This window comes from Diadema setosum, chromosome 4 (assembly GCF_964275005.1).
Source record: "Diadema setosum chromosome 4, eeDiaSeto1, whole genome shotgun sequence".
Lineage (NCBI taxonomy): Eukaryota > Metazoa > Echinodermata > Echinoidea > Diadematoida > Diadematidae > Diadema > Diadema setosum.
In genome coordinates, this window is record NC_092688.1 from 13416836 (window position 1) to 13443849 (window position 27014).

Consider the following 27014-nt stretch of genomic DNA (forward strand, 5'->3'; position numbering starts at 1 on the left):
AAGGTCAAACAAGTTACAATTCGTAGCAGAGAAAGTTAATGGTGGGGGGGGGGGGGGGGGGGGACATGATTTAATTGTCATAGGCCAGGAGTTACCAGTGGCATTTGCATTGAACTTTGTGCAGCACTAATGTGTGCATGTCAGGAAACCAGAGGTAATTTTTTTTTAATGTTGAAGACCTATTGCATATGAAAGAGAAAATCTGCAGGACTATTGCATCCTTTGTGCACTACAGCTGCAGGAAAAAGAGAAGGCAGGTCCATCCTCCGCAGCGACAACATCCCTTCCTCAGTCAGCAACGTCAGCTCCCAGCACCCCCCAACAGATACAACAGCTGCAACAGCCAGCGCAGCCGACGCAGACGGCAGCGGCAACACCAACACAGACGGCGACGACGCCATCAGTGGCCCAGGCAGCAGCGCCGCCACCCCAGGTGTCTGCAGCACCAACAACACCCGCCACCGAAGTGGCTAACAGTCCATCAACGACGGCCGCTCCCGCGGTAACGATAGCCACCACTACGAGTGCAACTTCAGCAGCAACTACGCCTACGTCAGCCTCCAAGACGGCAGAAAAAGCAGCAACTCCACCCACCACATCTTCATCAGAATCCAAGAAAGAAGAAGCCATGAAGTCGTAAGTCCAATCCACTCCTCTCCCGTTGTGCATTCTTTTGAAGGGCCCTTGAAGCATCTGTTCTGTTTTCTTTCCTTTTTAATGGGAGTAGTCAAGAAAGAAGCAGTTTAGACTGCGGTTCTCTCTAAGCACCTACCTGTTATCAGCTGCATATGTTCAAATTAAAGAGCAGGTGGTATAGTTTGTTAGATTTTCGTGCTTATGAAGGTGCTATTGCAAGATTATCAATCTGTCGCTAAATTACTAAAATCCTGCACTAATTTAGTTACAAAAATCCTGCCTATATTTCCTTTTATAGAGCAAATGGAATGTGTGAAATACCCACTGGCTTTCATCATGTTTTTTTTACTGAGGACAAAATTACTCTTCTCCTTCATATTTACAGTGTATGTTTTGAATCATTTGTAATCAATGGAAATCTGTAATGTATTAATTTTAAAGTGAAATTTATGTGTAATACAGTATGTAATATCATCATGTCAGTGCAGTTGCACTATCCCATGTGTTATTTTGTGTATCTTGTGTATAGTAGATAGGATTGTCGTCAGTCACCACAAAGATTGCTTTTATTCTCTTTTGCAGGGTGGTGGCAAAATCAACGCTAAACCCCAACGCCAAGGAATTCAACCCGATGGCCAAGACATTTGTGAGTTGATGCAATCTATTCCCAGTGGTTTCAACATACTTTTGATATTATCGTTCTTTGAGTTGTGTGAGAAGTATGTTGGAGCTTAGGAAGAGTCAGAAATTCAATATCCCTCGTTCTCTTAAAAGTCATTGATTTGTGTAAAATTATTGATATATCCTGTAGTGCCAACCCTCTCTTTCTCACTCTGCCCTTCTCTGGTTATTCCTCGCATATTTCTGTCTCTCTCACGTACATGTACACACAGAGGATACAGCCGCAGAAGACGCCCACGCCTCCCCGGCCGCCATCCCAACCCAGTCCAGCCCAAGTCATGCCAACTCCCTTCAGCCATCCAATGAACCCACCCATTTACCCCGTGCAGCCGCACTACCCACCCATAAGGGCTCACAATCAGCGGAAAGGTAGGTGGCTGTTTGAGTGACTGTTTGCCTGGTGACACTGGGATTGTTAAGTGTGCTTCTATTTCACTAAGCCCACAAGACTAGGATTATTTCAGCATTGCCACAAGCAGAAATGTTTCCATTTGATTAGCTGATTACGATTTTGGTTAATTGCTATGGAAGGGTTTCTTTGCCTCAGCCCCCTTGATGACCTATAGAGTACCAAGGTGTGATGTCATAACCACCCCTCACCATAGAAACTAGTTCTAAACAACCTCACCTTGCCCAAGTGTTGATGCGTGCACCTGGTTCCAACCTAAGCTATAATAAAAGACTATGACATCATCACTTCGGTACTCTATTGAGAATTTAATCAAGTGCCAAGGTAATCTCAGTCAGTGCCAAGTCAATTGTGAGGGAGAATCAATGAACAATAAAAATCACCTCTCCCAACCTGTGACTAGACCTCTTTTGATTTAGACAGACAATGGTTGATGTACATTAGCAGAGCACACATATGCATACAGTAGGCGTTAGCTTGAAATTGTAAGGATCTTGGAGAACTCATAGACGTGGCGGGGCTCAACCTTAGCTCGTGTACTGCCATTGTGATGAGCTAGCGGAAGTGAATGCTTGTGAATACTGTGCCTTGGGGCATTAAAGGATGGCAGGTTGATATCTTGCCAGTGCCTGTTACTTGTTTGTGCCTCAATGTTAACCCTTTTCCTGCCAACAGCAAGACTATGACATGCAACACCAAAGCTATTTTGTGCATGTTTGTCTCTGAAAGGGCTGTTAAAGTGAAGGATTCTAACCCTTGCCTCTCTCTTTTTTTTTTTTAAGGTGGCAGCAATATACCCCAGCTGCGGGGCCAGGGAGACATTCACCCCATCCTGCCAGTGTCCATGGCTGCAGGCCAGCCCCTGGTCACACACCTTCCGCACATGCAGCTCTACGCACCCCACCCCGGCCCCAGTGGCCCCATCACGACGCAGACGGGCTCCGGCTCGCACGTCCTCGCCCAGCAGCAGCACATACCTTACTTGTACCAGGCCAAGGTATGTCATAGGGGGTCACCTGGCAGCACCAGGCAACGTGCATAGTCAAGACATGAGATCAGATTTTGAGCAATCAAAGAGATCCCTTTGATATCACACACACACACACACAAATACAGATAAATACTACTGTTTTCTTTGCGCTAGCATTTTCTAGTGTGTTATTACCAAGAAATTTGCATTTGTTCCTTTGGCTGATGAACTGCAACATCATGTGCTTTGTTCTGCCTGTAGACGTAGTTCGTTGTTTTTTATCTGTTTGTTTCAATGTGTGATTTTTGAGAGTATTACTTCCATTTCAGATAGGTTATAGAGGCTTGATAGCAACTGTTTAAAGTGTATCTTTCTTATTTTTATGTATCATTCTTCTGTTTTGTTTTTCCAATTTGTGGCATGTGCAGCAAATACCACCTAGGATACCCAACCAGCAGAACATCGTGGCGGCGGGACAGCACCCAGGGTCCAGCCAGCACCAGATGTCCCAGGATGGTCCTGTCATGGTCTTTCCCACTTTCACAGGTAATGACCCCCGCAGCCTGGTGCAGTCATATTTCCCAACAAGCCACGTGGGATTCACTCTCACGTAGAAGATTCCTGCATACTGCAATGACCTGATCTGTCAGATATTGATAATCGATTATGAAACACTACATAGCAACCACAATCGGGTACATTTTTAGATTCCAATACTGTTGCTTTCCTTTTCAGCTAATATTTTGGATTTCCGTCACTACATGACTGCAATTGTGTTAGTGCAGTGTTACTTAACACATTTCTTATAAATGCATATGTGCAAAAAAAAAAAAAAAAATCCTGACAGTTTCCACAGGCATATGAGAACTATGAGAACTGAGTGTACAGGTAGTGCCAAGATGTTCACCCTCCATTGCCAGATTTATTTTCAGATTTTTAATAGTATGGTAGTTGACTCCAGCAGAGGACTATGTGTCTGTGCTTATGGATAATCTGGTTACCTTAACAGGACAAGCAATCGTGTGTACAAGCTGATTGCCAAGAACAAACAATGACTGCATGCAAGGTGCTTGATAACATTGCATTTGGTCCTTTGCTGGTGGCTAGTAAGCATGATTGTGATACTTCAACTGAGGTGATTGCATAAGCTTGTGACATGTTAGGGGTAAAAATCAAATTGAATATGGAGTAGAATTACATGTCATTCATGCTGCCTCAAAATGTCTGTTTGATGTGTGTATTTCAGCTGGGATAAACAATTTTGCAGGGGCCCAGAACATCCCCATCTCGCAGACGCCAAGCCAGATGCCGACACCATACCACCAGTTCAACCAGCAGCAGCAGCAACAGCAGCAGCTTCCCCAGCCCCAACCCCAGCCCCAGCACCACCAGAACCCCACGGTGCACCTGCAGCCCCACCAGGCGGCGGCGGCTGCAGCGGCCGCCCAGGCCCAGGTGCACCACCAGGCCTCGCACCCTCACGGCGGCCACCAGCACACCACACCGCCCCAGGCGCCCCACACCCCTCAGGGACAGGCGCAGACTGGGGTCATGCAGCAGCCGCAGCAGCCAGGCCACGGGGGCCGACCATCCCCAAGTCCTGTCAACCAGGTCATGCACCAGGCAAGTCCTCAGGTGTGAACCTGTGTCTCATGTTCATCAATCTTTGCAAATCTTCCTACACTCACTCAGTGATAATGTGCTGCCTCATCTTTACATGAACTATTATGTATTCCAAGTTACCAGTAATCATTTGTGCAGTACTGAGCATGGAGAACCATACTAGTGCCATGAACACTCGTGAATGAGATTGTAGAGCTACCTTTTGCAAGGTCATCCATAAATAAAAAATGCTTTTGAAATGACAGTTGATACAAAAAAGAGCTCTTAAAATTTGATTCAAACAGTGTCTTTACATCTCACAGTAGGAGTAGAATGCTGGCGGCCTATGACCAGGCCCACAGCATTGTGTGCTTGGCATGAAAGGAAAATGGAGAGACCTGCACTATGTTTGGAACAGCTGATATCCAATTTGGCCATATTTCATCTCAAGGAGCTATGTACACTTAGCTTCTTGAGCCAGTGCTGTTTCCAACAAAAGTTAAGGCAACAGATTGTAACACTTCACATTTGTCACACAACTTATTTGTAGGAGGCAAAACTGCACCTTGTTACATTGAAAAGACTTCCTTCGGTCCTGAATAGCATTGAACTCAGTGCCATTTACCCATATCTGTCCAACTGCAGTTTTAGAGCACATCAGCCCATATTCACGAAGATGGTTGAAGTCAAACTCATGGTCTTTATGTAGTCCATGGACTAAAATAAGCATGAAGAAGGCATACCTTGCACGTGTATCAATGCGCGATTATCATTGGATGTTTGTTGGAGTGTGCGATCTGTCACACGCATTTACGCAGAAGAAATTGCATTTAAACCATGGACTAGATCTAAATCACTTTCATTAATATACGTCAATGTGCCTAGCAAGTTGAAGGCCATTTAATTCACATCAGCAACAACAGCATAATTAAGATGGTTTCATTAATTTTTTTTTTTGGTCTACCTCAGCCAGTGTAAACCAATTTCTCACTTTTGCCACTGTGTCTCATGTAGCAGCAGCATCAACAGCAGCCTCAACAGGCCACTTACCACCCCCAGGGCATCATGCCGGCCATTGGCCAGCCCCAGCCCCAGAACCACCAGATGATGGCAGCCATGGCGGCCGTCAACCAGCAGGGCGGGGCCGCCGGGAGCCCCCACACAGCCAACAACCACTCCCAGCAGCAGAACATGCTCTCCCAGATGCACCCCCACACCCACCATGTCATCCACCAGCCGTACTCCCAGGGGCCCCAGCAGGTGGCCAACATCACCAACGTGACGCCGGTCCACTCCACGCCCCACCCGCACCCCAAGCCAGTCTTCCTTCATAGCAGCCAGGGGCAGCACACGGGGCCTGGGGGCCAGCAGGGTCTGCAGGCTATACCCATGCACAACCCCCAGCCCTCGATCATGTCATCACCCGTCCAAGGACCCTACATGCAGACTCCACCAGGTAACAGTAATCCTGTAAAAGCCATCCATTCTCACATCTGAGGACAAGAATAGGCCCAGTACTATTTTGTAGCCAATATTCCTCTCTCAATAGCATCTGAGCACGCATTGGCTGATTAGCCTTGTCATATTCCTCAGATATTAATGGCACATGGTAGGCAAAAAAAAAAAAAAAAGAAAGTTGATCTGTATACTTTCACCTGGAACTCCTTCCTACTGATGATTCTCCTGTTAGTCCATTTTATTCATTTATCTATCTATTGAGTATTCTTTGACCAGGGTAGCCCCATCAGTGGTTTATACTCTGTTATCCTCGGGGGCCCTGCAACAAAATACACAGAGTAACATATCGAGGACATCTAGTTGTACATAGCTCTTTCGGAGTGCTCATGTATATCTCTCTGAATCTCTCTGTTTTGTGCATCAATAGGCCCGTTCACACAAAAGGGAAAAAGTGAAATTTAAAAATCGATTTTCTTATCGCGATCAAAATTTCGAAATTTTTTCCTGTGTGGACAGAAAAATTTCACTAATTTTCGCGATCCTAATCGCGATCCAACTCGCACTATTAGTGCGATTTTTCAGAATAATCGCAATCATTTTGCCAAGCCTCGTGTTTGTGAGCGCGATCGAGATTCGGAAATCGGTATTTTTAATCCCATCGTTCGTAGCGCGTTAACATCAACATTATTGGGACCGCGGGATCAGTCTTCGGTCATGCAAGTTTCGCGCATGCGCAATTTGGCCACTGATCGTTCTTTCCTTGCTGCGAAGTGAGATTTTTCCTTGTGTATGAACAGTCGAAAATTGTAATTTCGATTTTTCGTTGTGTGTGCACGGGCCTAATGTGAGTGGATATGAGATGCTTGTAAGCATGACTCTGTATTTTTATTTGTGATCACAGGTTGTTTTGATGAGACATTCCTGAGGACATGTACTACCCATTGTTTTGTTATGTTTTGTTTTGTTTTTTGTTTTTTCTCTCCATAAGTTGTCCATGCGATTAATTTGTAATTTGTCTTTTTCATGTCCTTTTGTCCTTCGGTCACTTCAGGACAATTACAACAACCTCAAGTCCAACAGTATCAACCTAGCAACTGAAGAGAGAGTAGGCGTGTTATGTGGATATTATAGTTAAAGGTAGGTAGGCGGACCAGCCCTTGAACATAAACAATTCTAGCAAGCTATGTGCTGATGTATTTATCCTCTTCTGGATGTTATTGGAGTTGGTATTCAGAGCCTGCAGGGTCATGAATAATGTGACAGAGGAGTTCGTACTTCTTCATGTTCTTAATCATCAAAATTACTGTTGCCATAGTGTTTACTCAAAGTTGTTGCACAAGTTTCACTGTTCAAGAATATGATAATCCCTGTTTTATTATGATTTCATTCTTGAACCCATAACCACATTTAGTGTTTTGCAACACTGAAAATTCATGGAAACTTGTAGATGAACGTATTTTCATTTTACATGGATTATTCAAGGAGGTTGTACCCATAGGCCTGAATTCACAAAGGTAGTCTAACTCCTATCCGTAGTTTGTATTCAATCAATGGACTAAAACAAGCACGTAATAGGCGTACTTTTCACATGCATGTGTCAGCACACATTCATTATTGGATATATGTTGGCACTTGCAATATGTCATGCACATTTCTGTTGGCAAAGTTTGCATAATCCACAAATTAAATTCAAACTACCTATAGAAATTCTAGCCAATGTGTTTATCAGCATAATGCCAACATAATACAAGATGCAAAGGAAATGTGGCTTAAATTCTAAATGAGATTACCAGTAAGTCATTGAACATGTCATGTAGAAACCTCAAATTAGCCATCATGGTCTAAAAAGACTTTAATATGTTTCTTGCATACAACTTCTTACTTTGCTGTGTACTCTAAACAATCAAATAGAGGGGGTTTTCTTTCTTTTCTGAGCATTTTAATATCCTTTTGAACCATATTAAGATTACATTGCCTACTGAAGCATAGTTATCAAGTTGTTGAAAAAACACTATGACAGTACATTTTAGGCCAAAAAAAAAAAGAGTTTTATGTAAGCTGGATAGCATCTTTCTGATACGCTGCTTGGGTGGCTGCTCTCAGTGGTAGATGCACATAATGGTTAAATGCTCCTTTAAAGGTAGGGGATACCTCTTACAGACCTCCCAAAATGCAGCAAAACATTAAATATGAACCTCAGGGGACTTGTTTAGGCCACTGCTGAGAAATTTGGAAGTCAACAGTTATCTGCAATTTGAATAATGCACAAAACTCAACTACTCAGTAGTTCTGTGTGTCAGCCACACTTAAGCCTTTTTGTTGCAGTCTTCTGTATTTTTATCTGTAAACACAAATCTAAAAGTATAAGAGCTGATGTAATAACATATAGAATGTGTGGCAAGAATGTATATAGAAATGTTTGTAAGTTTTGATGAACTTTCTTCACAAAATATACATGATGGACACACATGCAGTGCATGGGTCTGCATAGGTAGCCTAGTAATGTACTGGAATTTACGGTGAGTCCTGAAAAAAATTCAATTCAAAATCTAACGGTCAATAAAACTGTACTAAATTTTACCTTCCACTTTCAATACTTTCTGGGAGTTTCTAAAATGATACTCTCTTCAACATACCACTGTATTTATACAACTCTTCATTTGAGGCATGCAAATGGGATTCCCTACCTCTAACAGTTTTCCCTTTTCTAATGTGTCTTTATTGACAGGAATGCAGTTTGTATCTGGATCAGTGATCCAGGTTGCTTCAAAAACCGTGAATGCTGCACGGGGCTACTTGATGTGGAAACAGCCGGATATGCTGCTGTGTGTGATAAACAAAGAGTATTCCCAGTGGGGAGCGTAATGTCTGCTGACATCGGAAGTGTGGCCCATCGGCATGGCTGTTTTTTTTTAGAGGAGTCGTCTCCGTTCGCGGACACTGCATTCGTAGCAGCATTGAGCGACTTCTCGCGTAAACCACAGATGTGCCGTCATCTTTGTTTTGGGCGGCGTGGACGATTTGCTCGACTCCGCCCCAAAACGTCTTCTAGTGATTCAAGTGTTGGAGGCAAAGGAGAAAGGACAAAAAACATAAATGCAGATGTATCTGTAGCCAAAGAAGGGCAATGTGTCTGAAAAAAAAAAAAATAGGAAGAAAAAAAAAGACTACTGTAATATGTTATGAGCACAATTCTTTCATGGCTGCTGTAAGTCGAACTTGTGGATTCATGAGATTAAATCAGAAATAGAGAGTGTGTGTATGAGACAGAGAGAGAGAGAGAGAGAGAGAGAGTAAGTGAGAGATTTGTATGAGTGTATGAAAGGAGAATCTAAACAACGGCAGACTAATTGTTGGCATGAGCTTGATCGAGGAAAATCATCTAGCGAACATGGATTTTTTTTTTCTTCATATCACAGCATATTGTGCAAATTAGAAATATTTCTGCAAACCTCATGTTATTGAAAGAACAATGAAGCAAAAATGAACCAGTGGCACGGGTTATTCGGAAGAAAACGACAGATGCCAAGGTGCTCTGTGGGTTTGCCGTCACCACGCAACAAGCAAATGTAGCGGTGACGAATAGAGAGAAGAGGAAGCCACCGTAGACCCGGCGCGGCTCCCATCAAATGTCGAAACCCGACGGAACTGCTCATCGTCGTCGGAGAAGCGAGGGAAGAAAACTGTTTTCAAAGATTATAATGATATTATATATGTTATCTTTTAGCCAAATGAATGCATCTGTAAAGGAATGCTTTTAAATCAGGCCTTCCTGTCTTATAAGCCGTGAAAATGCTGCTGCTGGACACACGGCCGAAGATGTTTCTCTGGACGCTCTGCAGGCTGTCCAATGAGGCAGAGAGGACTGTCGTGCCGTGATCGGGTGCGAGCGCGAGGCGAGAGTAATTTACGCGAGAGGGAGCTGTTCACTTCAAAGAAAACAAGCTGGCATCGTCAATATATTTATTATGCGACAAGAGTGAAGTTGGAGCATTCCAGTTTTGTAGAGAGAACTTTCCAGTGGTGTCTGGTGCATGCATTCACCTCACTCGAGTCGCGGGGAGCGTGTCGAGAGTGGAGTACGACGCGCCCGTGAAGGAGTCAAAACTGCTAGCAGGGAAAAACAAAATAAACAAGACAACATGAGAGGGAACAAAGCTTTCGCTAAGAGGATCTTTCAAAGAGAGAAAAAAAAATATCTTTAGGACATCAGGAAGGGAATGATAATTGCAAAGCATATCAGAATTTGAGAGACACTTTATTATGAAATAGTTGTAGTCAGCTTCATGTGAACATTGAAGCACATGTGCATGAACAAGGAATAAGTAAAGAATTCAGTGGCGCGGCTTTACAGGAGTATAAGAAAAAACAATATGTGTAAGGAAGGAGAAAAATCAACAATGCAATGGCTGCTTTGTGTGAAAATAGAGGAGAGAAAAAACAAACATATGTGATATGATATAAAGCAGTTTTAAAAGACTGCTCCAAACTGGGAAATACAAGATCTTGTTTTATATAAAATGCCACTTTATCTTTGGGGGAACAATAAAATAAAGAGAAAATAATTATTATGCATTGGAAGTGGCTCAACCCATTTGGTCTGGGAAAAATGATGGGGAAAATTTTCATAGGATAACCCCCCCCCCCCCCCCCCCAATGTTTCTCCACATAAATTTATAAAGGAGTGAAGTTAACTCCTTTGGTACTGCTGCACTGAACAACTGATCGAGCGTAGTGCAATACTCAAGTCAGTCACAATGTAATGCCGCAGTACTTAACGAGTTAAAGCTCTCCCTTCTTGTAGGGAGAAAGAGGTAACCTTTTCTTGGTGAGGAGCCTGACTGGACATTAGAATGTCTTTCCTCTTTTTGCCAGGGTGATGTTGATCAAGAAGGGGGAGAAATGATAGTCTCAGCTTGTAAGTAACAAACAACCATGAGTACAACATTGGACAGTGCTTTAGCATCGGCTAACAGCAGAACATAATTTTTTAGTAAAACTGTTGATGCATTGATCAGTGGGCTACGAGTACCAGCTCTCCTTTCTCACGGCTGAAACATTGAATCTCAAAAGCCTCGGCGTAAGTCAGCAAAGTTGCTGAAGTATCTTTATGTTACGCCCACTGAATGCACATATCCGTAGAAACGCATGGGAGGTGTTTATAATCATTTAGCAGTGAAGAATACAATGTCAAGCTACCAACCTTCAAGCCAAATGTATGACTCACAAGATAGCTGTTTGTTGGCATCCTTTCGTAGAAGCAAATTCAGAGGTAGCAGTTTCAATGGATAATCCATGAAGTATATAAGTACAGACACTATTATGTCAAACTCCGGGGTTGTGTCGAAGTAAGTGCCAAAAGTTAAGAATGTTGACACAAATCTGGTAGGAAAACATTAAATTACCGCAAAAATGAAATTAAAGAATTTTAGTGGCTTCCTTTGACATGGCATGATGTTAACCTCCATATTCTCTGTAATGTGGCTCCATGTCCTACACATTTATGAATCAGATATTTTGTGTCTTGTCTTTATGCCTGCAATATCAACTCTTCCCCGTACAGTAGAGGGGATGTTTGCCCGTCACAGCTGCTCTTAAATGTTGCTGTTTTGAGTTGTGAGTTGCTGCTCTGTTGTTCATGTTGAATACCTAGGGGGATTTTCTACCACGTCCTCTTGTGTATATGGGGCAGGTGCTGTGTTGGCTTCCTGTAACCCTAGGTCCACACATGATCTTGAACAAAACAAATGGAAAAAAAAAAAAAAACCTAACACACAAAAAAGGAGGAAAAAATGAATGAAGGACAGAGAAAAGAGAAGCTTGGTAAGACAGAACGGGGCACTGCCAAAAAATTTTCTGACGATAAACTGCCAAATTCATTTTCTGTCACCCCGTAGTGTTTGCACAGTTTTATTGTAACTCGAGCACAATTCAAAGCGTAATGCAAAGTACACAGTATCGGATCAACATGGACAGCCGAGCAACATTTGGCAAACTTTCACCCCCTCTGTATCCATACAGGTGACTTGATGCCTTGTGATTTCACGAATCTGCTAAGATGTGATGTTAGGTATAACCTTGTGTAGTTAATGATAATAGTAATAATATATATGACTTATATTGCGCCAAAGCCACTCTGTAGAGTGCTCAAGGGGCATACATACTATTAATGACATGGTTCAAGTTTTTTTTTTGCAAATACAAAACATCTCTTCTCACAAATACCAGCTAAGACCCTCTCAGTACACCTCCAAATTTACAGTTACGTTTGATCCCCCCTTCATTTTGTGGCATGTTTTGTACCTCATAAATGTACAATACCTCATAAGCAAGAGAAAATAGTAAACTGTCTAATTTAAGCTTGATTTCCTATGCTTTCGAATCCAGAGGATATCTGTGATGTTGAACAGTCTGCAAAAGTTGGTTTATGCAATGATGGTAGCTATTTTGATATTATTTTTGTTGCTTAGTTTGACCCGATGAAATTTAGAATAGTCTTATGACACTTTTCCTTGTGTTTTTTTTTTCCCCTTTTGTACCGGCTATTTCAAATGCAAAGTAACTATCAATTTATACCAATGCTCATCATTATTACACCCCTAAGGAGAAATTATGCATATGAAATAAAAGTGCTTTTACAGACAATTAGATTTTTAGTTTTTGTTGGTATTGAGAGCATTCATGTTTTCACTTACCACAGCCTCTCTGTTCTTGCGAGGAGTGAATTAGAAATAAGATCCGAGTACATTTAGAAGGGAATTACTGGAGTGTAGAAATGTGGGTGGTGAAATGAGATATATTGTGTTTGGGCAAAAATGTGGTATAAACCAAAATGGAGACTTCTTTCCTAAACCCAGGTCAACATGTATTTTCGTGTATTTGATTGTACTGTCCTATGCCACTTGATAAAATTCACTGTCTTTTGCAAGCTTGGGGATAATTAGACTTGTGAAGTTTCTTAAAGATGCATGATAAATGTGATAATCTCCCAACTGGTAAAGCACAGTCTTATGCTATCGCCCTGGTAGAAGACGTAAAGTTTTGATCAACATTTCCAAGTAAAATTCAAGCTGAGACTATACCAGTCAAATGTCTACTGTGTCTTTTTTTTCCCCTCCCTGTTTGTTTGAAGAGCTCGAAGAGTTTGTGTCTTTTGTTCAGTAATGTAGTGATCCCTGCCTGTACAGGCAACTCCCGTTAGTACAAAGTTCTTGGGACTGGCAGTTTTCTTGCATTATATCAAAATTTTGGTATGGCTGAACAGTACAGTACACAAAGATATATCCACGATGATTTTGAGACCTCAATTTTTACTTCGTTGTAACAAGAATGTTTTTCGTTACAACGGGAGTGCACTGTACAGGCAAAGATCACTACATTACTGACATGATGGTAATTGATGATGGGACTGATGATGAAAATTATGATGATGATGAAAAGGACAGTGATTAGTATCTTGAAGGAATTTGACAGTTATATTGTTGACTGAAAGCCAGATGGTTATGAATGCTTTATAATCACAGGGAGTTATCTCTATTTTACTTCTCAACTGATGGTCAAAATGAATAAGTGTCAAGCCCCTCCCCTTGCTTATTGTTTTTTTAAACTTTTGCTCTTAAAATTTTGTCAACCCCCCCCCCCCCCCCCCCCCCAACAAGGGTCTACATGACAATATATTAAATCTTGGAATTGTGTTTGTATTTTAAAGTGAAAACATTGTTCTCGGGTGCCTGCAGAACTCTTGATTTTTGCTCTAAAATGTACACATATATGCATAGAGTGGGAAATAATGTGGTAATACAATAATGGGTAGTAACGAAAATGCAGAATATTAGCCACAAAGGTTTGCAGGAAGCACTACAGTTATAGCATACCTAATTGTGGTTGCTACATTATTATTTTGTTTTTTTAATAACCAATTATTGTTTATCGACAAAAAGGGTAAGAACAGTTGTCGCCAATCTTCCGTGCTATAGAGTGAAGAATCGCATGGGGAGCTTGGAAAACATGATTGTTAGGGCAAGGTCGATCATCACGTAACGTTTTACCTCCCCACAGTGCTGAACGGGGATCCAGGCTCTTCTGGAATAAAAGTTGTGTGCTACTATTGAAATTATTCTATGCGTTTGACCTCAAAATACTCCAAAAACTACTCGTCATCCTAGCAAATTGCATAATCCAGCTAATTTTCTTGGTTGAACCTTGCGATGCATTGCAAGCAAATTCCAAATGGTTGAAGATGAATTTTGAGCCCTAAGTTTATAAAGTCGTGCAAGAGTGCTAACAAGGTGTTGATGCTGGTGATCAGGTGACGATGAGGACAATGTTGGTGTAGTGGTAGAGTAGTGGTATTTGATGATTCATGATGTATAGTGATGGTAAACAGGGGTGTGTGTGGTGATGTTACCTGCACTGATGATGAATGTATTAATGCCAAGAGTAGTGTACATCGTGTATTTTTACTGTTATTGGGACTATGTGGCTATATGTAAAGGGGATATTTGCTGTGGCAATGGTATGATGACTCCTTTAAAACAATCAAAGTCAGTTTCTGGGAGGCAATGTACCTATGTACAACTTACAGTACCTAGTACAAGTATGTGTACAGTATGCCCTGTATTGCATACATGTACACATACATGTACATGTATCACAAGCACAAATGCCACAGGCTGCCAACTTCTTCAAGAATTATTATGAGAACATTGAACACTCTTCACAGGAGTGTAATGCAGAGAATTTAAAAAACAAACTAGGATTGAGTGTGGCATGCATGAAAGTATAGTTGAGTGACCCACATGTAATTAAATCACATTACGTCACTGAAATTCCATGAAATCCCACTCGCATACAGGAAAAATGCTGAAGATTCCAATGGAACAACAAGTTTTAGTGATTGATACCGGAAATTTGCAGCTATCATCAAACATGTGGAATAGTTGTGCGCTAAGGAAGGGGCCCGCACCTCGTCACCCCACGCTCTTATAGACAAAGCACGTAAAAGACGTGTGCGGGTAACCGTGAAGATACACGGTTGTACATAGTACTTATAACATGTATTCCTTATGAAAATCTAAAATTGTCAAGAGAAACCGTTCGATTTTCACCTCAGTTTGCTTGGTTGTAGTAACAATGCAAAGTTTCAATCATACTGAACACAGTCCCTGACGTACATTTTTGTTCGGTGCTCTCGTAGGGTAGCAATTTTATGCAGGGTGATGGTGGGCCCCTGACAAGATGTGGGCACCTCACTATACTCCTTGGGCCTGTTTTATAAATTTACCTCGAATTTACCTTGAAGTGCCACACCTCCATCTTCATGTACGGTAGATAGATTGTAAGTGTGGCAGGGTTTAGGGAGCTTTGTAGCCCATTAATAACCCAATTTATACAATTTCTTTTTGATGTAAAGATTCATCTTATCATTGATCATAAGATTGATCGAATTAAAAAAAAAGTTACCCTCATGCAATCTGCACTGAAACCTGTGCTTTAAATCAACCGTAACTGACTTACGATCATTGATCTTACACTTGATTCACTGAGTTTACGCTCAATAAATCAAGCGTAAGATCAATCGCAACTCTTTATGAAACGGGCCCATGATGCCTTGATACCCAGCTTATGGTCCCTACTAAACATCTACACAAGAATGAAAAATAAAGTAAAGCAAGCTAAGCAAAGCAGTGAAAAGGCAAAAGCAATGAATATCGACTGGCGCGCAGTACCAGTACCAAGTAGGCCTACATGTTTTATCTATGAAAAAATTTTCATGAAACAGTGTTGCAATAATGATGAATAATAATATTCAAATTTAATGAGGCGATGATGTCACAGCCTCAAAAGCTTGCCGCTGGGTTGTACACAGCAAAAGTTGTGTGTAAAAGAAATTGAAGATATTGTGTTGGTCAGGTGTAGATTATCTATTCTGTGCAAAAAAGTAAAGTATACTTTAGGTCTTACTCTTTAGGTTACCGGTAGCGGTACCACGCAGGAATAACTAGCTCAAAATGACTGCTAGAAATAAATGAGATTGAGCAAACAACAACAACATGACTTCAGTGCAACTTACACCTGAATTACAAATACATTAGATGTGTTTTTGAAAATGTAAAAAGAAAGAAAGAAAAAAAAATAATCGTGTTCCCACACCGGGAATCGAACCCGGGCCACGGCGGTGAGAGCGCCGGATCCTAACCACTAGACCATATGGGATTGCACACATTAGACGGGCAACCTTTTAAAATATATACACCATTACAACAATCGACAGCTACATTCCGTTTTTGTAACTGTGATTACCCAATATTTTTATTTATTCACTTTTTAAAATGGTTAAGATACAATAAAAGAAGCTTCATTCTTCATCGAATCAATGCAAAATACTTTCAAGAAATCAATGTTTGTCACTATTTATAATCACATTATGATCCCTCAGTCCAGTTTGTTATTGAAAATGGAATCGCCCAAAAAGGAGAGACGATCAGCAGCTCGCGACGACAGGTAATCTACATATTGCAACAAGATGGCTGCCTCCAGTGCAATCAAGAATTTCTTGTCAGGTGGAAAAAATCAACAGGAAAGGATCATGTGAGCTCAAATGGATTTTTCCGAAATTGAATGACATAGATTATCCAATATGTCTTCAGTTGGTATAACAGATACTTCTCAGTGGTTGTCTGTCAATGAGGAATCGTTGTTTTTACATGACGGTTTGCTGCGGGTTAGCGATCTCGTAAAGCTTCCGAAATACATAAACAATGCCAGCCCGCAGAGCGACAGCGATGAAGTTGTATCGTTTGACACTAAAAATCCCGCTGAACTGAGTCAACGTCTAGTTTCTGTTTGCGAGAGACACAACAATATTTACGCGTATGGCAGACTTCTTGAATACCGACTCAATGCCCTGAAGGGTTTGTGGAATGCTCACCGTCAAATTTGTAGCAATGTCGAGCAGCTGGAGAAGGAGGCGTTCCCTAGCGAGGAGGAAGCCGCCACTGCGGCAGCGGCGGGTATTGGTGGCCTTGGCTTGCTGAAAAAAGTGGGGCAACACCCATGGCATACAGCGGAACCAGCGGCCTTTTCCAGCCGATTAGGTCTACTTCTAGTGTTTCCACTCCTGAGGTCTCAGCAAAGAGTAAATCCTGAGCTAAGTGGCGAAACTGCAACCCTTCTCCTGAGTTGCTTGAGAGACTGTCCACCGTTAAGTCTGTCAAAAGAGCCGCCAGACTGTCTGGATGGACTTGAGAACCTTTTGAGTACCTGGCTTGGAGAAGCTGATGATGGAGAAGGCAGCAGAACTGTCGTGCCACAAGGACAGAGTGCTCAGAACCAACAAAAGCTTGCCTCGGCTCTGGTGGCTCTTGCTTGTGCAAGGTTCGTTAAATAAGAGTGTCCTGAGTGAAGACTCGGGTCAAGTTGTAAACAAATAAAACAGGGTGCCCATAATTCGACAGTGCCATCCACATCCAAATTAATTCAACAGCTGGCTACATGTGATGTAGAAATCTGTGCTTTTGCTTGCGGTCAAATTTTGTCATGGGAGGGAGGTCGAACCTTGTGCAAGTTTTTTGTTGATATTAAATCAAAATCTTCATACAAATGTACTGTAGTCATTCATACCTTTTATTAAATTGCCAAAACTTCAAATGTTAGTGAGTACAGACAGTAATGTTAGACATACAAATGTTTTGGATGTATGCCCAGCTGAGCAGCGGAATTTCAGTTTTTCTGAGATTGAGCGTCTTCAGGGGTGTACCATAGCAAGCCTTCACAATATATACCACTGCTGATAGCTCAGAATGGAAGCCAAACAAAGATCATCAAAAAAAAAAATAAATAAATAAAAATTCCTCATTTAGACTCTATCTATTAATACCAATGGTTGTCTGTGTGGAACACCATGATTTTTTAATGTTCATAGAAATACACTTGGCAAAAAAGAAAGTAAACACTTTGTCGAGTTCATATTCGTATTATGAAATACACCATATTGAAGGTAATTTAATTGGCTATCAAACTAGTACATTGTAGGTCAATATAAAGGAAAACGTTACGCATGAGTGAACACATTTGTTTTGTCTTCCAAGGCACAAATACAAATGTAAAATTGCAAAAATTGACATGTTGTCTTTCATTTGGAAATGTCCTTCAAGATAGCAATGATAACAAAAGACCAGTTTAACACAATTGGAAACATTACTGACATACAATGTAGCAAAAATGATTTTTTATTCTCTTTATCTCTTTATAATGTCAAACAAAATCAAAGTTGGAAATGAAAGGGGGAAAATAAGAATTTTCTGTCAACTCGAACTTCAAATGACATAGGGAGTAAGGGCACAAAGATGTTTGAATGAACAGAATATCTTTACTTCATTATTTTTATTTAGTATTTTAAGAATATTCATGATACAAATTCAAGAATCAAATTTCATTTACACTTTTTCTAATTTGAGAAATCGATTTGAATTCCTGTCATTTTTGTTTATACTGCTTCTTTTCTCATTTCTTTTGAATTGACAGAAGATTCTTCATTTTCCTCTGTTTTAGCCTTTATTAATCTTTTGGCTTCAAAGATATTATGGAGGCCATGACTTTATTATCGCAACTTAATTCATGTTTTTTATTGTGTTAAATTTGTCTTTGTTCATAATGATACAAGGAAAAGCACTTGTGAATGTCTCTGTTAATGTGAAGGAATGCCTTATACAGCATACTGTACAAGTAGAGTTCAAACAAGAAACTTCTGCCAAAATCCAGCATTTGTCAAAATGAGACATGTCTGAATATTTATGCTATGATCTTTGAAATGGAAAATATCTGTGCTGGTCCCATACACCCATCTTCATATTGGTAGCAGTCTTTATAGTCTTAAAGGGGAAGGCTAGTAACTGATCAATGGGAATCAGTGGAAATGCTGGGAGATGATTGTTCCAATCCTTATGGGATTCATTCAAGAGTACATTGTATATCTATTGTCGTGTGAAAATTATTTGCTTCAGAATGGTCTCATATTCAAGTAATGTGCAGTTTAATGCCCCGTCACTGACCAGGGACGCTTACCTGGAAACATTAAACTGCACATTACTTGAATATGAGACCATTCTGAAGCAAATAATTTTCACACAACAATAGATATATAATGTACTCTTGAATGAATCCCATAAGGATTGGAACAATCATCTCCCAGCATTTCCACTGATTCCCATTGATCAGTTACTAGCCTTCCCCTTTAATGCATGTAATCTGTGGTTATAATGTTTACTGTTTGTGATCTAATGTTTTTGACACTTTGATGTCACAAAATCAAGAGTAAAGAGAATCAGCCATGCAAATTAATAATCCAAACAAGATTCAGATCATCTGTTGCTGGGTAAAGCTTTCTTATCAGACATAAACTTGTAGTTTGGGGTTTATCAGTACACTACAAGTATTCACACAAAGGTTATATTACACGGCTCACTGCCCTCCTCACTGTACATGTAGGTCAAACTGATATTTTTAACTGAATCATGTTATCTCCATGTAATGTATGTAAATGCACTTAAAGGGAATGGCTAGTAACCGATCAGTGGGAATGCTGAGGGATGATTGTTCCAATCCTTGTGGGATTCATTTAAGAGTACATTATATATCTACTGTTGTGTGAAAATTATTTGCTTCAGAACGGTCTCATATTCAAGTAATTTGCAAATTAATGCCTCGTCACTGACCAGGCACGCTAACCTGGAAACATTAAACTGTACATTACTTGAATATGAGACCATTCTGAAGCAAATAATTTTCACACAACAATAGATATATAATGTACTCTTAAATGAATCCCACAAGGATTGGAACAATCATCCTCCAGCATTCCCTCTGATTCCCACTGATCAGTTACTAGCCATCCCCTTTAAGTAAATATGCAAGCTGGTAATCTCTCTTCCAGTGCTATGTATGGATTGGAATTTTCATAAGTTATTTGTACTAAATTCTATTAAAGTCACATGGTTTGGTGATGGGTCTTCTGACTTGAAGGTAACTGTGCGCAAAGTGAAGTAGAAGGCGGTATATCTGATAATATGTTCTCATGTGATGGGAAGCATTTACTTGTCAGTTTTGTAAAAGTGTCACAATGTCTGTGACCCCTGTTAAACACAGTTCTAACTCTTTTCAGGTACTTTTTGTCGTATGTGTAGCATTGGTACCAAATAGACATTCTGTGAACATGAAATGCATTTGCTTTGTCATGTTAATTAACATATTGTCAGTGTGCTCTTGAATGCTATTGTTGTTATAAATATGTGATTTCATTTTATTTTTGTGTCCCAGGGGTTCCATTGGTACCCTTATCCACACCACTCATCTCCTGCAGCAGCTGGGATCTGCCCAGGGGTCTTCCCAGGGGCCATCCCTGGGGCCCCTGCCGGTGGCTGATATCTTACAGAGGCTCCTGAGGCTGGAAGGCGGCCCGGGCTCCCCATCCTACCTCCACGGCAGCTGTCACGTCGTCTGCTGGGGCTTTGAGGACATGCTGGGGGACAAGGAGGAGAAGACGGAGGACAAGGAGAAGGAGAAAGGTAGGAGCAGTGGAGGATCAAGCAATGAAGGATCAAACTGCTTAGACTTCCTGTAAACTTTGCTTCTTCCCAGCCTCTTTTGCTTCGTCAGAAGCTACAATGTAGGGACCCTCTATTGCAGTCGCCATCTTTTAAAGGGAAGGTAAACCCAAAGAGCAATGTGGATTGAGTGAAAGCAGCAACATTAGTAGAACACATCAGTGAAAGTTTGAAGAAAATCGGACAATCGATGCAAAAGTTGAATTTTTAAAGTTTTGGTGTTGGAACCGCTGGATGAGGAGACTACTAGAGGATATGACGTATGAGTGGACAACAATACAAAGAAAATATAAAGGATATTCAACAAAAATTCACTTTTCTAGAATTATGAAAGAGCAGTGGACCAACCGCTTTCAGAAAGCAGGGGGAATAATTGCTACCCTTAACCTATGTCAATATCAAGTTGATGGAATTTGTAATTTTCATGAGAAATGGATTTTTGTAGTATTTTCTTTATATTTTCTTGATATTGTAGTCCACTCATACGTCATAACCTCTAGTAGTCTCCTCATCCAGCGGTTCCAACACCAAAACTTTAAAAATTCATAACTTTTGCATCGATTGTCCGATTTTCTTCAAACTTTCACTGATGTGTTCTACTAATGTTGCTGCTTTCACTCAATCCACATTGTTCTTGGGGTTTATCTTCCCTTTAAAAAAAGAAGAAAAAAAAAAACCACAAAACACAAAACAAAGCAAAAACATCCAGAACCAGCAAATATGAGTGTCTGGCAACTTGTGGGCATACATCAAAAATCAAGACTTAGATAGACACCATCTGTGAAAACTATATCCAGCTGCTTCAAATAAAAGATCAAAACAATCATATGTTGAAATCTCTTTTTTGAATGAATTATCTTCTTTCTCTGATTTTGTTTCTGTTCTCTTTGTATGTCCAAATGATGAATTGCTTTTTCATTCTTCGAAGAAACTGCCAGAGCTTTTTTTGATAAGTTTTGCTGTTTTTATCTTTGAAAGAAAGACTATTGATAAATACATGGCAGCTCATACCCATGTTTGTGTTTCCTTGTATAGTCAATAGACCATGCAAGACAGTGATTGATTGTTACAGAAGATATGAGAGCAATGCTCACTATGAGTATTCAAGATAAAACTTTGATAACTGCTCTGTCATGACATGCTATGTGGTTAATATTAAAGTATGCCTTTCATTCTACTAGTATTGCAATATGATGCATAGGTGTCAAAATTAAATAATTTCTTCTTTGTGTTTAAAGTTCTCCCAAGTACCATATTCGCCGGCGATAAGGCTGCACTATCTTTAATAGAAATAAAGCAATAAATTCAGGGTGAGGCTGAAGTATGTATACATATGCCAAGGTAAGCACTTTTGTGTAAAGATATTCCAGATGAGATGTCTGTACCTGCTGTAACATGTTCTCTGTTGTTATTGCTGTTGGTTTCTTTTTTATGCCTCCGCAACGAAGTGGCCGGAGGCATTATGTTTTCGGGTCGTCCGTCCGTCCCTACGTACGTCCGTCCGTCCCGTTTTGTTTTTGTCGATATCTCAAGAACCGTGTGGTGGTTTTACATCAAACTTGGTATGAGGGTATATCCTTGGGGGATAATACTTTGTGTGGATTTTAGGGTCACAGGGTCAAAGGTCACAGGTTATTTTGTTTTAAAAAAAAATTGAAATTTCATGTTTTTCTCCATATCTCGCAAAAGGTTCAAGGTATCTTCATGGAACTTAGTATATATGCTTGTACCGATGGGCAGTGATTATCTAGGGAAGTTGGGGTCATGGGTCAAAGGTCAGGGGGGTCAAAGGTCAAGGTCAACTCCTCAAAATATCACTACTTTCCTTAAAATGCAATATGCCTGAAGGTTTTGTTTTTGTTTTAACTTGATGTATGCATGTATTACCCAATATATATTCTGTGGGAAGTTTCTTGCCAAAAGGTCAAAGGTCAAGTGAAAGTGCTGAATTGCACTTTTTCCTCCATATCTCAAAAGTAACTCAAGGTATCATCATGAAACGTACATATTTATGCATGTTCAACCTAACAGTGATTCTCTTTGGAACTGTGAGGTCAAAGGACAAAGGCCAGGTTTAGATAATGCTATTTTCCCATTTGATACTGAAATTATACTTTTTCTCAATACCTTGAAAATTACTCAATGCATAAACTTATAAAAGGGTCAAAAGTCAAGTAAAAATCATCAGTTCCCCAAATACCTGCACTCTGACATTTTAATCATTCATCCAGTTGAACCTAGTTCTAGGAAAGTGAACATTCAGCACATTTGTGGCAAACCTGTCATTTTAATATTTTGCCAATTGTGTGAAACTGTCATCACACATTGTCAAGACATTGTACTATAGACCTATTAGGAGAACCATGCATTATGGCGGAGGCATATCAGTCGCCGTAGCGATATATCTAGTTTGTTTCTATTTGAATGTTTGTTTGTTTATTTGTTTGTAGAGTCCAGTATAGGCAGGAGTCTGGCATGTGATGGTACCTTTCTCTACTGCACCAATGGCAGAGGGAAGGGACTGGCTAAAGTTGGCTCTGGCCTTCATGGCTCTTTGAGGTATATAAAAGACATGAATAAATTCATAACAGAATGATACGAGATGTTGTTGAGAATGAGTTATTGTATTTTTTTAACAATATCATATATATTGTTTGATATATTTTTTTTTTCTAAAATATTGTAGCATTTCTTGAATGACTAATGTGTTTGATGATTTTATTCTTTCATTTTGTTGAAAATCGAATTTTGCATATTTTCCTTTTTTTCTAATTAGTATCTTGTCAGTAGTTACTTTTGATTATTGCTTATCCAAAGTCTAGTAGAAAGTTTTGATGACTCGTGTAGTGTTTTTTTTTTATTTGTTTGTTTGTTTTTGTTTTTGAGTGATACTCTGTACATATGTATACTGTCTTGTAGCAGCCATACTTGATTTTACTGCATGTGTTACATTTTTCCTACAACCAATACCTGCTGATGAGTGCAACAGTTGCTCAGTTGTGAATGTGACAATGCTAAATCAAAGTATGTACATTCTGTTTATTTCACTGTCTCATAAAGCTTACCATAAAGCACCACTTCGTGCTATTGCTAGTAAAACCCACAAGGATAGACCAATTTAGCTAAATGAAAATTGTTGTCAAGGGGGGGGGGGGAGGGGAGGAAGAAATTGTGTGGCATTAAGCACTCATTGTTAACAATCTTCAAGAGAGATAGTCATATCATATTATCTGAAATGATGCCAGTGTGGTAATATTTTATGGTACATTACCACTCTTTGAATGATACTGAAACTGTGAATGACCTCTCACAAATTTCCTTCGATCACCATGCAGAATTATCCGAAGCATACATCTTATCTACATGCCTCATGCCTACAGTTACAGTAATTACAACCAGGATATGAGGAGCGAGCGAAACCTACTATTCATTTCCTCTGTCATAGTTATTGTCTGCCTTCATTTATTAATAATTGCACATTCAAGAGATACCAAGATGGATATATTCTCTTATGGATGGATAGATAGATAGATAGATAGATAGATAGATAGATAGATAGATAGATAGATTGATTGATTGATTGATCGATCGATAGGTAGGTAGGTAGGTAGGTAGGTAGGTAGATAGATAGATAGATAGATAGATAGATAGGTAGGTAGATAGATAAATAGATAGGTAAATAGATAGATAGAGAGAGAGAGGGAGAGGTGTACATATATTCATATATCTCTGTGAAGTACATATGTCATAGTATTTGATGTGCACTCTGCCATGTGCTGTATTTTGCACATTACTAGCTACTGCAGGAACTTGCAAACAGGAAGTCACATATGGTGAATAGTTACCTTATCTCAACCCAGTGCGTTTCACCTGTCACCGAAGTGCAATGGGCCCTGGGCCTTGTCGAAGAGAGGGCTATAACCTTTGTCTTGTACTAATGTGATGGAAATTGTGTGGATTTGGAATGTTCAATTATTTCTTATTCCACTGTCAGGAATTTTCTGTCAGTAACTAGCGACCATGTAATATCTGGTGCCGGTGAGTTCTAGGTGTTTGAAAATGAATAAATGAAAACAAAATTATTAAATCAAAGTGATTTGAATAGATGTACTAATGTATCTCCACATTTTTTTTTTTCTGATTGATTTGATTTCCTGACTATAATGATATTTTATATGACACATGTTTTTCATGAATTTCACAAGTCAACTGATGTTTGCAAAACTGGCAACTTACAAAAATATTAACTGAAGTGCAATATAGGTATCTGCACCAAGGTGGACTATTGCAAATTTTGCTTCTTGGAAAGGGATAAAAGGTAATATTCATTCAATTACAGTAGTTATCAAATGGAATTCAACAACTCCTTCAATTCCTTATACATGCTTTGCATATGCCCATATTTCATATTGGCACATATATGTATGTACAGTATTATACCATTATATATCAAAGTGTTGTTAGTGGGAAATATTGTATGTACATAAATATCTACTCTGTGTCTGTGTTCTAGGGGCTTTGTGTACGCCCGCAATCCCGATGTGCCAGTAGGATGGGTCACCTGCAACAACAACTTCCTGGTGCACCGCCCTCTGGAGGCAGATGCCAAGACAGACGTGCTTGCCACCATCATTAATAGAAACACGCTCAAGGTGACTAAAATAGACCTGCCCCAAGTGGCTGCACTGCAGCCTCAAGTACTGACGCAATGAAATGTAATTCTAAACATAGAAAAAGCTTGATTGTAGTCAGTAAAAATTATAAGTATTTGCATTTCATGTACAGTGAACACCCTTTGTGAAATCAGGCCACAATGTCATGCAACTGAAAAGACAAACATTCTGATACAAAATGTTTCTCCTCCATTTATCCCCACCTCCCCTCCACCCCAGGTTGAGGGAAGTGTGAAGATGCAAGAGGCCCTGGTTGCAGGGGCCCAGGTCACCGTATCCCTGTGCAGTGATGGCACCTACTTCTACCGGGTCTGGTGCCCTCCGGGGCCGGACAAGAGCGGCAAAGGCCAACCCCTGACTGTGGACATCTTTGACATCAAGGTAAGCCGTTCGGCCAGCGGAGCAATAGTTAACAGCTGTTGAAGTTTTATGTCTCAGCTAAGGGAAATAAGCATTGACAACAGACCGTTTCTGTAATGTAGTACAATTTATGGATGTGTTTTTTCCTACAGCCTAGTAACGAAGTATTTCATTCACCTGCTCCCTCCGCTTAAGTTCCATACGCAGGAATTCACTTGGTTGTTGCTAGGTCGGGCAATCCTCCAGCAAGCTTTGTGGTTTTTAGGAGCAACTTTTGTTAATAAAGCATGCATGAAATTTGAATACATTACAGAATGGGTCAGTCAAAGCTTTGGTAGGTTACACAGGAAATGATTTTCCAACTCAAATTTTATGAGCAATTTTAGACGATAAATAACATTTCAAATGGTGCCCTGTACACTTCAGTGGAAGAAACCTGCTAAAAAAAAAAAAGAATGCACAGCAAATTGTGGTCCATTACCAGGAAATTTAATCCCTGTTTAAAAGAATTTCAAAGTACTAAACAGTACAGATGTTGGCAGTTTGAACTCATTTTCTACATTCATCAAAAAAAAAAAAGTTTATCTCTGTAATGTATTTTCTGCATAAGAAAACTTTGCCAGTGATGTGCTTATTCCACAGATTCAAAATTGTCCCAGGTTGTCATGATAGAGTTCATCATTACATGATCTGATATGATTGCATAGGAAACCTGTACTCTGAGAGAAAGAGACAGAGGGAGACTTGATTGTGTAGTTTGGTGTAACAAAGCACAAGATTTGTAAAAATTTGTGGCAAACATTGACAAAAGTAAGACTTGGTAAGCGTCAAACCATGCCAGTATCCAGACAAAACTGCGATGATGAGATGGTAGATATATCCAGTGCTGAAGAGCTTGAGTGGATGATTTATTCAGCACCATGCCACTTTCCTTGACAGCAATGCAACGACGAGGTGGTGGCCGAGCCGCTGCGACAGTCTCTCGTCCTGCAGCGTAACGACGACGCCCTGCGAGGTGTCAGCGACCCTCTCCTGGTGCGGCTCCGCAGCTATCGCCCCGGCAACGCCGCGAGTCTGGCCCAGCTCACGGCTGTCAACAATAACGCCAGTGGAAGGGAGGAAGTGTGTAAGTGTTTATGAGAGAATGCATTTTTAGGGATTCCCCAATCAAGCGGTGGTACTTTTTATTATGCCTCCGCCACGAAGTGGTGCCGGAGGCATTATGTTTTCGGGTTGTCCGTCCGTCCGTCCGTCCGTCCTTCCGTCCGTCCGTAATGAATTTTGTGGACAAGGTAACTATCGAAACCTGTTGAGGTATCCTAATGAAACTTGGCATGTATGTGAATTAGGGGGTGAAGTTGTGCCTATCAACTTTTGGGTGCACATGCTCAAGGTCAAAGGTCAAAAGGTCAAGGTCAAATACATAAAATTTCACTATTTCCACCATATCTATTGAATGCCTGAAGATATTTTCTTGAAACTTAGTGTATACATGTATTACCCAATTAAGATTCTCTGGTGAAAGTTTGGGTCATGAGGTCAAAGGTGAAAGGTCAAAAGGTCAGGGTCAAATACATAAAATTTCACTATTTCCACCATATCTATTGAATGCCTGAAGAGAT

At 40.3% G+C, this 27014-nt stretch overlaps 2 protein-coding genes and 1 non-coding gene across 3 annotated transcripts in view; 2 read left to right on the forward strand and 1 right to left on the reverse strand.

Moving 5' to 3' along the window:
• Positions 1 to 10392, forward strand: part of LOC140227627 (uncharacterized) — a 37732-nt gene extending 27340 nt beyond the window's left edge. Inside the window, exons 13-21 of the mRNA XM_072308046.1 lie at positions 236 to 636; positions 1219 to 1282; positions 1530 to 1686; positions 2509 to 2723; positions 3125 to 3242; positions 3943 to 4331; positions 5313 to 5754; positions 6808 to 6893; positions 8485 to 10392. Coding sequence (XP_072164147.1) covers positions 236 to 636; positions 1219 to 1282; positions 1530 to 1686; positions 2509 to 2723; positions 3125 to 3242; positions 3943 to 4331; positions 5313 to 5754; positions 6808 to 6854 — 1833 coding nt within the window. The 3' untranslated portion in view covers positions 6855 to 6893; positions 8485 to 10392. The remainder of the gene's footprint in view (positions 1 to 235; positions 637 to 1218; positions 1283 to 1529; positions 1687 to 2508; positions 2724 to 3124; positions 3243 to 3942; positions 4332 to 5312; positions 5755 to 6807; positions 6894 to 8484) is intronic.
• Positions 10393 to 15899: 5507 nt separating this feature from the next.
• Positions 15900 to 15971, reverse strand: Trnae-cuc (transfer RNA glutamic acid (anticodon CUC)). Its single transcript has one exon. It is a non-coding gene; the product is annotated as a tRNA-Glu (tRNA).
• Positions 15972 to 16338: 367 nt separating this feature from the next.
• The window catches only part of LOC140227563 (probable E3 ubiquitin-protein ligase HECTD4), a 100282-nt gene continuing 89606 nt past the window's right edge, over positions 16339 to 27014 (forward strand). The window contains 6 exon segments of the mRNA XM_072307980.1: positions 16339 to 17132; positions 20073 to 20320; positions 22810 to 22918; positions 24873 to 25011; positions 25252 to 25413; positions 26332 to 26518. Coding sequence (XP_072164081.1) covers positions 16396 to 17132; positions 20073 to 20320; positions 22810 to 22918; positions 24873 to 25011; positions 25252 to 25413; positions 26332 to 26518 — 1582 coding nt within the window. The 5' untranslated portion in view covers positions 16339 to 16395.